This window comes from Trematomus bernacchii, unplaced genomic scaffold (genome assembly GCF_902827165.1).
Source record: "Trematomus bernacchii unplaced genomic scaffold, fTreBer1.1, whole genome shotgun sequence".
Taxonomy (NCBI): domain Eukaryota; kingdom Metazoa; phylum Chordata; class Actinopteri; order Perciformes; family Nototheniidae; genus Trematomus; species Trematomus bernacchii.
The window spans coordinates 17,716,260-17,730,815 of record NW_022987648.1 but is presented as its reverse complement, the minus strand read 5'-3'; the positions used below and the strand labels follow the sequence as shown (position 1 = coordinate 17,730,815).

Below are 14,556 nucleotides of genomic sequence, written 5' to 3'. Positions count from 1 at the left end.
CACAGCGGGCCATCGACTTCTCTTTCCCCCCGGTTACGGTGTCTGCTGCAGGGAGATGGCGGGTATTTTGGCGTGGTTTTGGAACGAGAGGTTCTGGCTCCCCCACAATGTAACCTGGGCTGATTTAAAAAACACAGATGAAGCAACGTTCCCGCAAGCCGAGGATCTGTATCTGGCTTGTCCTTTAGCATTCTGCATCTTTATGATTCGGCTGGTTTTTGAAAGGTGGGTCTAAGCACGCGATAATCCAGGTGGCTGTGGTACGGGTTGTTGTGTCGAGGAAATGCTCCGGTGGATGATGCAGGCAGCACACCCCGCTGTCCATGTTTATCTATCTGTTATCTAAACAATGGCACCTTATCTGGTTAGCCCACAAATCACCACGGTTGATCATCCTTGTTTCTGCAGGCCTGCAGCGTTACCCGCTGTCTGCATTTGATGCATCTGTCAGAGCACACATACACTCACAGTGCGGCCAAGTTACCATACCTGCCCAAATCCAGTTACTGTCCTCTCTGCTCAAACCTGAATTTAGACAAAGAGCCATGCCGGAGACCGGCTCCTTTTACTTATCCGGGTGGTTTGTTGTCACTCTACTGCTCCAGATATGACCATCTTATATTATTATTGTACAATAATCAAGCCATGATGGTACAGTCATGCATATATGGGTCAGAAGTATTTTTTATAAGTATTGAGTAAGGCCCCACTACACCCCTCACACGTTAAGTACTTGTCCCTAAACACACAGTTTGATCATTTATAAAGGGAAGATCTGCTGAAACAGTGAAGGCACCAGTCATGATGTATCAGTTAAAATGTGTTAAATCCATGAGATTGTGCATACATCATTTATTTTAAACAGTTTATTTAGATAGTTACATTTGGTAGCAACTTGCATATTACTGCATCCCAGCTTGTGTTTTACCAAATGAATAATCAGAAATGCACACACTGCCTATGATATGACATGATATGATGACATGATACTGACTTTTCAACCAGAGATGCTCAAGATAACCTGGGAAGACAACTTGTGTTCAAAACATTGTCATATCCTGTTAGAGTAAAAGAAGAATTGGTAACAAGCAGATGCACGTGTCCATGTGACAACTGTTTCCCAGCACCTGCAAAGAGTGTTTTGATATGCATGTGCTTCCTGGTGCCTTGTGTCCCTATCCCTAAATACTAACAATACATGTCATGTTATTTTTAACATGTTTTATTTTTGCAGGTTTATTGCAAGACCATGTGCCATGGGCCTGAAGATCCAAACCAACGGGCCACAGAAAGCACAACCCAACGCTATACTGGAGAAGGTTTTCACTGCTATAACCAAGGTGGTGCATGTGTTCTTTTCATAATTTTGTATGTTTTATCTAATGATATGTGTGCCACAATGAAAACTAAGATATGCCGTGTTGATGTTGTCTTGCCAGCATCCAGACGAGAAAAGGTTGGAGGGTCTGTCCAAACAGCTCGACTGGGATGTGCGGACCATCCAGCGCTGGTTCAGACAACGCCGAAACCAGGAGAAGCCCAGCACCCTCGCACGATTCTGTGAAAGCATGTAAGGAAAATCAGCTTTAACACCTTATCATACAGCAAACCCTAACTGAGATGCAAGCCAATTTTCTATGCATGTTATAACATTAAAGTTTAGGAAAAATAACTAGCGCAGACTTAATTTCTCCAGAATTAGTGAAGACCTTATCTGCTTTATTGCTGTCATGTATCACTCTTTTGTTTGTCGGCTATTTAGCTATGGGTGAAAAGTAATTAATATAAGCTGCAGTGCTTCATCCACAAAAACATGTTTTATAGGAAGGTGGCAGTAATGTAAAACTTTTGTTAAGAACAAATAATAATTTACAAATCTACCAAATATCAAAAAAGGGTAAATGTCTCTTAAAAATGGTCCCAGAATAATGTATTTTGGCAAATCAACAGAACATAACCGAAATACGTTCTGTTAAAAATGTTATAAATAAAAAGATAAGCAGCAAATCCTCATTGTAGTGTAGACTATCCATTAAAAAGCCACTACTAGGCTAATAGGATTTTAACTTTATGGGCCAATTACCAGAAAGTATAGTAGTCAAAAAGAACATGTGCAGCTTAAATGTATTATATAAACAATACAGGTTCCTAAATTCACAGTATTGGAACTAAAACCGGTAGATGTTTGGCATTTTTGCCCGAAAAATTGCTGAAACAAAGGTAGCCAAAGTTGCCAATGCATTCTCAGTCGATTGACTAATCAGTTAATCCACCAACCATTTATGCTTTACGCACAAACAAAAGCATAAACTTTAACAGCGATCACAATAGTATTTAGTTTTATTAAACCATCACTGTATCTTCCATGGCCCATGAGTTTTGATGCTGCTGTGCGATAATAGTCAAACGTGTCCCAGTGCAGGCAACAAACCCTCTCAGGCTGTAATGGAGAAATGGCTAATCTTTAGTAAAGCATTTGCCATCAGGGAAATTGTAGTTACTTAGCAGTGCGATGTTAAAGGCCATCAAGCGAGCGTGGCTGTCAGAGCACAGTCATGTCAGACACCGGTACAGCCAATCTGGCAGTTTGAGACACAGGGAGCCAACATCCTCTGCTCCGCCTGAGGCTGCTGTTCACTCAGTACAACACTGCTAGCTGGTAAAACCACTGGACTCCTGTTACAACATCACACAGGAATCTGAAAATGAACTGCTTCCTTGCTTGAGCTTTTTGAACATGATTAGCTGGCATTCTATCTCTCTAAGTAACAATTGTAGCAAAGCCGTTATCAGCATGCAGCATAATTGACTGCAGGAGATATTAGGCTGTTGCAGTAGTTTGGCTAAGTATACTGTCTCATTTGCTTACAGTGCAATTTTCCAAACCAGTCCGACTTCAGGCCTTCCAGCAGCGATGGTGCTGTAATTAGGCGTTCATGCACAGCTGTTGCAGACTGATAGCATTCTTTGTCTCTCAGTTTTTCAGATGGCTGATCTGTTGTCTAGTCTTTTCATTATGCAAACAGAGAGAAGAGCAGTGCACATGTGGCCTGGAAATAATGAAGACCCTGCATAGAGTTTTTCTACCAGCTTTTGTTACTGCCTCTTTTTTCCCAAGATATATTTTACAGCAAAAAAAAAAAATTCCAACAAGTATAAGTATTGATTTTGTTTTTCAAGACATCCACAGTAACCTCTCTCTTACAACAGAAACCTGAAATCTTTCCAGAATGTCCTAAAACAGGTTCATTGCGAGAAAACATATCCAGATTAAGAGGTGTTTACCACTGTTTACAAAATTGAACGTGATACTAAATGACAAATTAATATGAACAGTCTTTTCATTGTAGTTTCACCTCAAAGTCCCTATTCTCGTCAGTTCCCCTTGGTCAGGGCGGGCTGAGGAAGAAACATTTTTTTTAATGTCCTCAATACTCCCTCTTGTCTCATCTCATCTTCCTCAATCCTTTCTCTTCTCTACTTCACTGAGTACAAAGAACATAAATAGGATATGTAATATGTGATAAGATATACAGTGTATTTCTTTGACATTATATATTTTTCAATAGGTTTTGACATATGTTTTTTAGATTTAAATAAAAAAGTCAGATATAATATATTACAACCATATTTGATATTTTAAGGAATTGTTATATATTAATTCCCTTTCCTTCCAATAGTTAGTAGAGAAGATTAATAACAAAAAACAGATTTACTCATTTTATTCTTAGCAAGAAGGAAAATAAGTGCATTTCCCAAAAGTGAATGCTCTTGCTTTTCCTTATTTTTTCCTGTGACTGATATGTTGGGTCTATGATTTTCATAACTTTCCGCCTGCACGCCTCTCTAAAGGCAGCTCGGCAGACACCAAGCCGGCAGTTAATAAGCATGTTTGTGTTCAGCCAAAGCTTTATAGGACAGCTGAGAGATGAGCCATTAACATGTGTTCTTAGGGAGGACAGCCACACCCGTGTTTTTCTTAAATTAGTTGCAGTCATCTTTTACCACATTTAAATAACTGGCTATGAACAAGCTTTTTCATTTGGATTTTTTTTAATGAGGCCTGGTAATAAACGCAAATTAGACGAGTAAACAAAGGTGGAAGGAACAGCCATTACTGCCTGGGGAGTAAAGGCAGTGACTAAATATATATCAAGGTTTTTGCACAACTTAATGCTTATCAAAGCGTGAGCTTCATGACTTAATTGTGATGTTAAACCATCCAAATGCAAATAGTTGCAGCCAACTGGTATTCACACTACCCACCTGGAGAAGTGACATCATGGAATTAAATGATCAAACATTGTCCGCTTGATATCATTTTATTACAAAAAGTAGACCTGTGCTCATTCTGATGTCTCAGCTCAAAGCAACCAGAACCCCCCCTCCCCGCTACAATTTCTGCCTTCTGCAAACACGTACATTTGTTAGTGATGATATATAGATGATCATCTTATATGGTGAATGGTTAATTAATGTATTCAAGCTATTATAAAAGATGCTGTTATGTACCACAGCACTTTAAATAAACCTCCTATTATTGTGCCACATTACCTACAGTTTTTAGTTGGTGTATAGGCCAAGTTAATCAAAACACTACACATAATTTGGCTAGCCACAGATAATATCCAGCTTATAAAAGTGTATTTAGCTACTTTCTGCTACAATAATTATAGAAAATAAACGGCAGCTCTATAATAATAATATGCTTAACATTTAAAATATCTTAATCAAGACTTCTTGAAAAGAAACGTAGCACACAATGACAAAAAAGAACATCTGTGTCTGACTGGGGAAGAAAAACTATGCACGGGAATTCAAGGTGTGAGTCATTGTGATTGTACATGTATAGCAGCGATTCAACAGCACTTGAAACAGACTCTTGCAGGCGCAATGAACCAGTTGCCATGCAACAGTCTTTACTGTGTGCCAGGTAGACTTTAATTTAGTTAATTTGGTTTTACAATAGTGTTGATCAAGCACAAAGAGCAGCTAATAATGGTCTCCATGGGCCTTGTGTTAACATGCTTAGAGATTCTCCAGCATTCATTACGGAGCTACAACTGAAAACCTTGAACAAACATTCTCATAAAATGACTAGCTCTGTTGTGCGTGCACGGAGAAGCTGATTTATCCTGTTCTCTTTTTGTTCGTGTCATGTTTTGTTTAGAGGCTGTGGATGTCAAAATGTGTTTGATTTGAGTTCAGCCGGAAAAACCACACGGCACGACCTTTGAGTATGCAAAACCTTGTCTCACATGACAGCTTATACAGCTTCCGTCACTGCCACGGGAGTCATCAGATGTCCCAGAAGTGAAGCTTTGTTTTGTGCCTCCTCAGTTTTTCTCCCTGAATGATATTGCATTGTAATCAGAATTGTATGTTTTATATATACTAGAATTAAGGCTCCCATAGGAAAAAATATGTTATCTACAATTCTAAACATATCTATTTTGTGAAATGCTCTGACAATACAAAAGAAACCAACTCAAGCCATACAGACAAATTAGCTTTTGTTCCCTAAAGAGACACATGGTATCGTCTGATGCAACTTCCAGTGATGTGTAGTTAAGGGGCTTGCTATTAGACCAGTCTTAAATCCTTCCTCCCAGTTGCTGACTGTTATAAGCCAGTATATATATATATATATATATATATATATATATATATATATATATATATATATATATATATATATATATATATATATATATATGCACATCACCCTGCTCAGCAAGGCTTTGATCACTGAAGTGTCAGCTGAAGCACTCTCTTCTCTGCCTGTAAGCCCAGACCTCATTATAACGTTCCCTACCATTGTGTTGCCGTAGTTACTGTACATTATGTGCAGGGTTATATAAAGCTCGAATCAAGATGGGCTGGGACATTTTCGAGTGTCTTGTCTTTTTCACTCACAATTTGGAAGGTTCAGTGACTCACCCCGGTTTGAGTTTGATAGGAAATAAGAGGACCTCACACCACTTCAAATCTTTGATTACAGGCATGACAGCCACACTGAGTGTGCTAAATGTAGGAACAGAAGTACAAAAGTAGGATACCACAAGTTGTGTTCACATCCCCTGGTAAACTTGTGTTTTTACTGTATGTTGTTTGACTTCAGGATGTGATGCAGCTGTATTATTCTCTGCTTATTGGTTTTAGCAGATTAACACTTTGATTTTCTCTATAAATTAATCATCTCAATCCAATGTCCCAAATTATAGTATGGATTAAAAATGAGAAATCTAATTGGAAAAGAGAAAGAAAAAAAAGCTGAATGAAAATAGTTGAACACACACTGCACGCAGCTAAGGGCCCATTTTAAGGAGCATGTCCTCCACATTAGCCCATAGCTTACTAATACCACTGCAGTTATGGCCAAAAAACTAAAAATTGTCACGCAAATGTAAACAAATTAAATGTTGAACATTTTGAAATGTATATTTAATTATATGTTCTTTCCTTATTTCTTTCAGGTGGAGATTTACATTCTATCTATACATATTTACTTATGGAGTGCGTTTCCTTAAAAAGGTAAGTTTTCCTTACTTACAGATGAGCACCAGAGTGCTGCTATGACTAGGTTACTTCTATGGTTAGAATGAGTCACTGAGTTCAAATACATTTTTCTCTACTTCACATTAAGTTCATGGCAAGCATGGAAATCTTATGGTTAGAGCCTAGTCATGAGGCTGGCAAGTAAATGGATGGTGTATGGGACTCATTTAAGGCAATTTGTAAGAAAGCCTAGTGCAAAAAGTAGTCTTTAATAATGGATCATACAAGAAAAGGAGAGCAGAAAATGAGCTGATAAATAAAAAGCATTACCAATGCTAAATATTGCCTTTCATTAAATATGCAATCCATTTTTCCAAGTATGTAGCGCTCAGTAATGAACTGTGCTTTTTTTATGGTGCTTGTCTGCTTATGGAAGTCAATGTTTGTTTGTGCTATTGTTAGGTGTCATCCATGAAGTATGTGCAGGGTTACTTTAATGTCTGCTGCAAAACAACAATTGAGATGAACATGGTGTTGAAAACGTATTGGTAAATGGGCATTGGGACAAAATACTGCCTTAAAGTGAATTAAAGATGCTTAGTGTTAACAGTAAAACATGTCTAAATTATATAATGATGAGGCTACTTCCGGCGGCTTTAAGGCTCCGGTTGTGATAATGATATACGCTTCAGTTAGCGCCTAAAGTTAGCGTGCTTTACATTTCACTTGTATTTTGTAGCTAAACACCCAAATAACTATCAAAACGAGTAAAAATTACAGTTCTGTAGGTTTGTAACCTTTTGAAGGACTATTTTGTTTCTAAGATAGAAAACCCAACCAACTGCAGTGTTGGCATTGAACGTTACTATTCTAGATAGGCTATCCTCTGCGTCCGCTAGCAAAAACATTAGCTTAAACGGCTAATGTTAGCTACATGCATGCTTACCTTTAAAACTATGGTAGCCCTGACTCAACATTTATCTCTGAAGTTCTCTTTTCAAAGCACTTTTCTAACTTTTTCATTCTGCGCCAATGTTAACTCTTTGAACTCAATAATCTCATGTATGTCACCACAATGTCTGCGTAGTTCAGCTCTCCTTGTTTTAGAAGTTTTAGTCACACACATTTTTGTCATTGGTGTAATCGCAGAGTAGGGAAAGGCCATAGCAAAAATCTCTCAAAGACACAAGTTGCATGATGAAGTACTTTGTGAAAATAGTTCATTCCCTGGCAATCCCCGCTGCAGGCTCCTTCCAGTCTCCGTGGGATTTATTAATAGAGCAGGTCTGCAGAGGAGTGCAGGAGACGTAAACTCAGTAACAGCGATGGGTCACTGTTTGCTTATAACTCATTCTTATGTATCATAGTTACCATTTATCTTGCCGTCTTGATGGTATTATGTTATGAATAATAACCTAATATGAGGTTGACCACCCCCACCCCCTTGTTCCTTTTTACTCCAGCTTCCTTTTATGTCAGGGTAAGCACTATAAAAACATCTCTCAAACCAGTTATTCAGAATTTTAGAAACCACTTTCATTTAATTCAGAATCCATCAAGGGAATTTTTCATTGTTCATTGTTCACATTGATATTTATGTGTTGGATCTGAAATTACAAATTGAACTAGCTCCAATTGTATGTGTGGGAACAGCCTATCACTGCATGTATATTGTTGTTAATGGAGCCTGCTCTTTCTAGGCTTTATTAAAATGTAACATATGAGATGTTGTCAGGGATTTTAGTCTTTGGAGCGTTCTCCCTGGAGTTTTCACAGCAAATTGTTTTACAGTGGTGGCCTAACCTTTGTCACTTTAAGTTATTATCTTGTTTTATTAGTTTTATATTATTTAGGTTAAAAACTATTGATTTTTAACTTAATTTGTTTTTATTTTCTGCAGACTACATGGCTTTGGAACACTAAAGAGTGCTGGTACAACTACCCTTACCAGGTAAAAGGATTTTAATACATCCATACTCAAATATCATAGCAAGATTACTTACTACCCACTTCTCAAATATTTATTTTAACCTTGTTGCTTTTCATCTTTTGCAGCCACTGACTGTGGACATCCATTATTATTATATACTGGAGCTGTCTTTCTACCTGTCCTTATTCTTTTCACAATTCACAGACATCAGGAGGAAGGTAAGAATGACTGCAAGACACCAAGACATACATCACGCATCTCTAATAACATGAAACGTAGAAAAAGATCTACAGTAATGCAAAATATGACACTTTAAATTACTTATTTTGGGATGGATACAGACATTTCTGTTCATTTTGGTTTTTATTTATGCCATTGCAAGTAGTTCCGTCGCAAAAAAGGGACATCATTTTATTTGCTTTTCTGTCCACCGGCCATTATTCTGTAATGTTTAGTCTGTTTGCTTGTGACCATATTTGCTTTCTGCCTCAGCATATTCTCACTGATGCGAGCGCATAAAGGATTAACACTTTTTCCAACATTCAGAAATGGTCTCAGTTAAACTTCACTCAAACTTTTATCAAACTCCCTCAACTATTTGTGTAAAGTTTTTCAGCAAAATATTGTGCTCTTGTATGATGTGTGGTGATGGAAAATATTCAAATATGACGTTTTTCAAGTTTAGTCTTGTATTTGTATAGATAATTATCCCAGGCAAGAATTCTTCATTGAAAGAAAAGTAATAGAAAAGAGGATTTGATTTATGATGCATTCATTTTTAATCCTAAAATATTTCATGGATCAGAACACACACAGTAGCACTAGTATTTTCATCTTTATATTCACTATTTCACAATGTATTCACTCGTGCTTCCAGTAAGCTGCTCCAACTGACATTAACTTTACATTCTTATTTACAATCAGATGTATACACACACTACTGTTTACACATTATGCACAATGTACTTTAAATAAAGTTCCAGATGTCCAACTTAGTCAGGGTTTCTAAGAACTGAGATCAGCTTGTTCAAACATTCTTCAACCCACTTTCATCTCCTTTTTTTTGTCATGAATATTGCTTCACATTTGGTTCATCAAGTATCAATTTGCATGCCTTCCAGCCATGATCGTACTCCTGTCTCCAGTCCATCCCAGCTCTCCCCTCTCCACAACAACACTTCACTCACCGCACTCGCAGCAGCCCCCACGATGCCATGCTGTGTATGCCTTCACTCTGTCATCTCTTTGTTGACTGTTGGCATGTTGTCTGTTTTTGTTTCTCCTTTCAGTTTTTTCATGCACAGCACTACACTGAGGAGGTCCTCTGCATCCCCTGCCAATTCCAGTATGTTCTCCCTGCACACTCTTGCCTTGCTTTCATTCTGTATCTTGCATCATTACTCTTCCTTCTCATCTTCCTCCTCATGCTGTCACCATGTTGGACTGGTTCTGGTTGCTTTGAGCTGAGACATTTCTTAAGATTTGCTAGAGGAATGCCTCCCTGTGCCACCTGTCTGCACCCCTAGTCTCCTGGAGTTTATTCAAGGCAAGCCCAAACCAAATGACAAAACAGGACTAAAGCTTTACTATTGTATACTTGACTTTTAAATACAGTATGTTTCAGATTACTGCGAGCTCAGGTTCAAATGTCCTTTTGTTTGATATCTTTTTACTGAGATTTGATTCATTTTTAAACAATGGTGGAATGTAACTAAGAACATTTGCTGCAAGTACTATACTACACATGAGTATTTCTATTGTATTTTAACATAACCTATTTTAATCTAAAGTTACCAATCACTTTAAAATGCAAATAGAATTCTACATATGATGTGGTTATAAAATATAATACATTGTCATAAATAAAACTACCATACAGTATATACAATCACTAAAAGGCAGCTTCACCATGACCAACTACAACAGTAAAATACTGCTTTCTGACTAATGCGTCAGTAATAATGACATCATTTAAATGAATTTTGTTTGTATGGAGTATGTTTTACTTAAGGTCTTGAATGATTCCCCCGCCACAGATGTCAAACATATTTCGAAATGGCTATTTTCCAGTTTGTCACAATATAAATCATTACCAACACATTCAGTAAGTGAACACGTAATCCAACCACACACTTGCATCACCACAGAGTGTTCGTCATTCCTCTGACACTGAGGGCGTGTTTGCTATGTTTGTTTTGTGGGTATTAATCATTGGCTTATCATTACTGTTAATATCTTTTTTAAAGCGCTGTGCCAATCCCAGTTGTACATGACGAACACGGTTCACCAAGACAAAGGTTTTATTTTAAAAGACATTGATCCACAATCATGACGTACACACAATGCGGCCGTTACTCAGTATTCAGTCGTCAGAAGTTGCCTGGCCGTTTTTAAGTACAAACTATTATGTATTACTGCAATAACAAACTGCTATGGTGTGTGCAGTCATGTCCGTCTGACTCATGACACGTCTGAACTGCACTAGATGCTATGAGTATGAACCGCATGCAGTGACTCAAACAGCCACGAGGCAGTGCTTACTCTAGTTGTGTGACATTTCCTTGATAACTTTGTCCCTAGGATTTCCTGATCATGTTCCTGCACCATGTTGCAACAATCTCCCTCATCACCTTTTCCTACGTGAACAACATGGCCCGAGTGGGAGCGCTGGTCATGTGTCTCCACGATGCAGCCGACGTGCTAATAGAGGTGAGGATGGGTGAGAAAAAAAAAAGCCTGTGGATGGAGAATTTGGCCATGGTTGGGTGTGTGACTTTATCTAAACTCAACTGCAGTCTAATATCATGTACATTATGAAACACTTAATCATACAGGCACGGTGCATGCTCTTCGTTGGAGACCATTTAAAATCTTTTTTTAGATATTTCAAAGATATTCATTTTATAAATACTTTGAGAGATATTTCAAGCAGTTGTTCTCAAGATTAATGATTGGTTCTTTTCTTTTTCTACAAAGGCTGCCAAAATGGCAAACTATGCCAAATGTCAGATACTGTGCAACCTCTTGTTTGCAATGTTTGCAATTATCTTCATAAGCTCCAGACTGGCAGTGTATCCTGTTTGGTAAGTGCAATTCTGTATATGTGTGTCATGGTTAGCATCTTTCTGAAGTCCGACTTCACTGAAATAATGTTAGCCTGTCATTTATAATACAGTCACCGTCAGAGGCCTAAACACATGGGCAGCACAGATACTTTTGGCATCCCCAATGTAACTTGTCAATGCCACAAAGATTTCAGTGCTTTTTCAACTACTTTCTCCACAACGGTTTGCAGACACACTCTGTGAATGTTGTTGCTAAGTAATAGTTACTATGGATACAGCAGCTTGAACCCCTTGAAGAAAGCCAAAGGAAACGGCAAATGAAAAGCAACACATTATGGTTTTCATCTTATTGTTAAAACATCAAAGGGTTTTATTTCTGATAAGGATCTTTCAGCATTTTGTGATGCTGCTTTACATTTATTTTCTTTCAGGGTTTTATGTTATTTCTTAACACAAATCAGTCTTAGTCCTTGAAAGTGTGCACAGCAGTGATCTTAAAGCCATCAGCAGCAGTGTTATCACACCTTTAGTGTGAAAACACGCCTGCAGGTGTCTGCTTTCCTTGATATACCATTGATTTTCGATCAGCACAAAAATTATATTTAAGGCATTTAGATTCAAGTTTATTGTCAATAATTCAGGTTTATCTGAAATACAGGTGCTTGTAATTAGTATAATTCAAACATCCTTAAAACAGGTTTAGCCAACACCCCACAGCTCCACACCTGTGTTTCACTCTATGCTACACTACGTTTCAGTGAGCCCCCATCACACCGATAGTAAAGTTGTCATTACTGTAAAGCTGTTGCCATGGCTTCAGTATCTAGAGGATGATTCACAGACAGTCATTTGCAGGAATTGTCTCAGGGATATATTTAACCAGGCTTCTGATTTTTAAATCAATTAGTAATTTAAATTACATTTAGATTTGTTCCATGAATTGGACTATAAACCACTTGCACAGATTTGTTAACGAACACACACATTTCTGTTTGTTTACCTGCTCCTCAGCACAGACTATAATTACCCTGTTAAGAGAAAGCACTTTTACCCCCTTCTGTGTTTCTAATTGAACTCATCAAGTTAATTATCTCCCTCTCCCTCTGTTGCCATGGAAGGATTTTAAATACCACCTTGTTCGAGAGTTGGGAGATTGTAGGGCCCTACCCGTCATGGTGGGTCTTCAACCTGCTTCTGATCTCGCTGCAGTTGCTTCACTCCTTCTGGTCCTACCTCATAGTGAAGACAGCGTGTCGAGCCATCTCCAAAGGGAAGGTGAGTCATTACACTCGGCTCCTCTTTCAAGCCCCTCTGCATAATCTTTCCACTTATACCTGTTGTTGCATAATAGGCTGTTTTGCTGCGAGTTCATAAATAAATACTGTGTAGTGTTGTCAATAGCCACTTTTGACTGTCCCTTTCTATTCTTTCTGCTTACCTGCATCCGCCAAGGTGGGAAAATGGAATCCGTTGCATGTAAGTAGCCTCAAAAGGGAACATCACGTATACATTGTTGTACTGTGTGCTTAGATTAATTTCATGTCTTGGGCAGCCATGTATTGGTTTCATAAATCATGATTCTGTCAGTTTTTTTATCTAATCATTGCATATGCTTGCAGCCTAGCTTCAGGTATGTTAATGTGCATTTGTCAGTTCCACGACGCTGTTCAGGACTGAAAGATCTTACTAAATATTTTACATATTACTATAACATTTTGCACAGATATTCACTTTCCCCCTTTTATCTAGTGCAACTAGCAGGTCAAATGTTCACTTATTGGGGGTAAATCCCAGCATCTACTAGTTGGAGGTTAATGATATAATGTCAATGCTAATGATTATATTTTTTAATCAACAACAACTATATAAATTCATCTATTTATCTAGCCAAATTGCCAGACATTTTCTGAAAAGATTTGAGGTTTTGCTGCCTCTCTCTTTTATTTAAATGTATATGTAATGTATTTATGTTAAGGATTTCAACTTAAAAAAAACAGTCAGATGCTGGGAAATTGTGATTATAATAATGTTGATTATTTTCTGACATAAAACAAGATTACATTTAATTTTGGTGAAAATGTTATCCAAGGCAACGTTAAATAAGTGCAATCAACAAAGAGGATATCAGTTAAAAATACCCTTTAAAAAACACAACATAAAGCAATCATTTGGAATAACAACTGCAAGATTGATCAATAAAGTTGCAGCCACAATAATGTCATGTTTCAGAGGTCTCTTAGCATGGCTTTTACAGCGTGTAGCCTGATATTGATTGGCACAACACCTACTGGTTGGACACACAAAGGCCCATTTGTACTACCGCCACACATGGCTGCTGCAGATGCTGACACAGAAAGGAATTTTAATGAGAAAAATCTAATCTCCAATAACCCCCTGTTATTTCTGCAGGTGTCTAAAGACGACCGCAGCGACATCGAGTCCAGCTCTGATGAGGAGGAAACTCCCCCAGCCAATCACAAACAACACAGCAGCAGCGGCACCGCCAACGGGACCAACAAAAATCACGGGACCAACGGCTACCTGACAGGGGCCACATATCCCGACGAACACTGACCAATCTGATATCACAACACTGGAGCCATGCTACAGACACCATCCATCAACCTGTGTGTGTGTGTGTGTGTGTGTGTGTGTGTGTGTGTGTGTGTGTGTGTGTGTGTGTGTGTGTGTGTGTGTGTGTGTGTGTGTGTGTGTGTGTGTGTGTGTGTGTGTGTGTGTGTGTGTGTGGTGTGTGTGTGTGTGTGTGTGTGTGTGTGTGTGTGTGTGTGTGTGTGGTGTGTGTGTGTGTGTGTGTGTGTGTGTGTGTGTGTGTGTGTGTGTGTGTGTGTGTGTGTGTGTGTGTGTGTGTGTGTGTGTGTGTGTGTGTGTGTGTGTGTGTGTGTGGACATGAACAACATTGCCTGTCTGGTACTGGAAGTGAATGCAGTTTTGTTATCAATTTCATTCTTTACTCATTTCCTTGCTCAATCTATATATTTGCATCAAACTGCACTCAGTGAAATATCAAAGCACTCCTTTCGGTACAACCCACTCTTTGTTTAG

At 38.3% G+C, this 14,556-nt stretch overlaps 1 protein-coding gene across 1 annotated transcript; it reads left to right on the top strand.

Annotated features, from left to right (window-relative positions):
• The first annotated feature begins 29 nt into the window (after positions 1–29).
• Positions 30–14,071, top strand: cers6 (ceramide synthase 6). The gene is made up of 11 exons (XM_034134403.1): positions 30–225; positions 1,235–1,340; positions 1,440–1,570; positions 6,477–6,534; positions 8,399–8,449; positions 8,554–8,646; positions 11,009–11,137; positions 11,405–11,511; positions 12,612–12,768; positions 12,946–12,969; positions 13,903–14,071. Exons 1-11 carry the CDS (start codon positions 56–58, stop codon positions 14,065–14,067), a joined length of 1,191 nt encoding a protein of 396 aa, XP_033990294.1. The 5' UTR covers positions 30–55; the 3' UTR covers positions 14,068–14,071.
• Positions 14,072–14,556: the final 485 nt, after the last annotated feature.

Excerpts from the sequence above, each read along its gene's own strand:
- cers6 (XM_034134403.1), top strand. The coding sequence starts at position 56 with ATGGCGGGTATTTTGGCGTGGTTTTGGAACGAGAGGTTCTGGCTCCCC. Across the intron at positions 6,535-8,398 it reads GAGTGCGTTTCCTTAAAAAG|ACTACATGGCTTTGGAACAC; the intron begins GTAAGTTTTCCT and ends TATTTTCTGCAG. Across the intron at positions 11,138-11,404 it reads CAGCCGACGTGCTAATAGAG|GCTGCCAAAATGGCAAACTA; the intron begins GTGAGGATGGGT and ends TTTTCTACAAAG.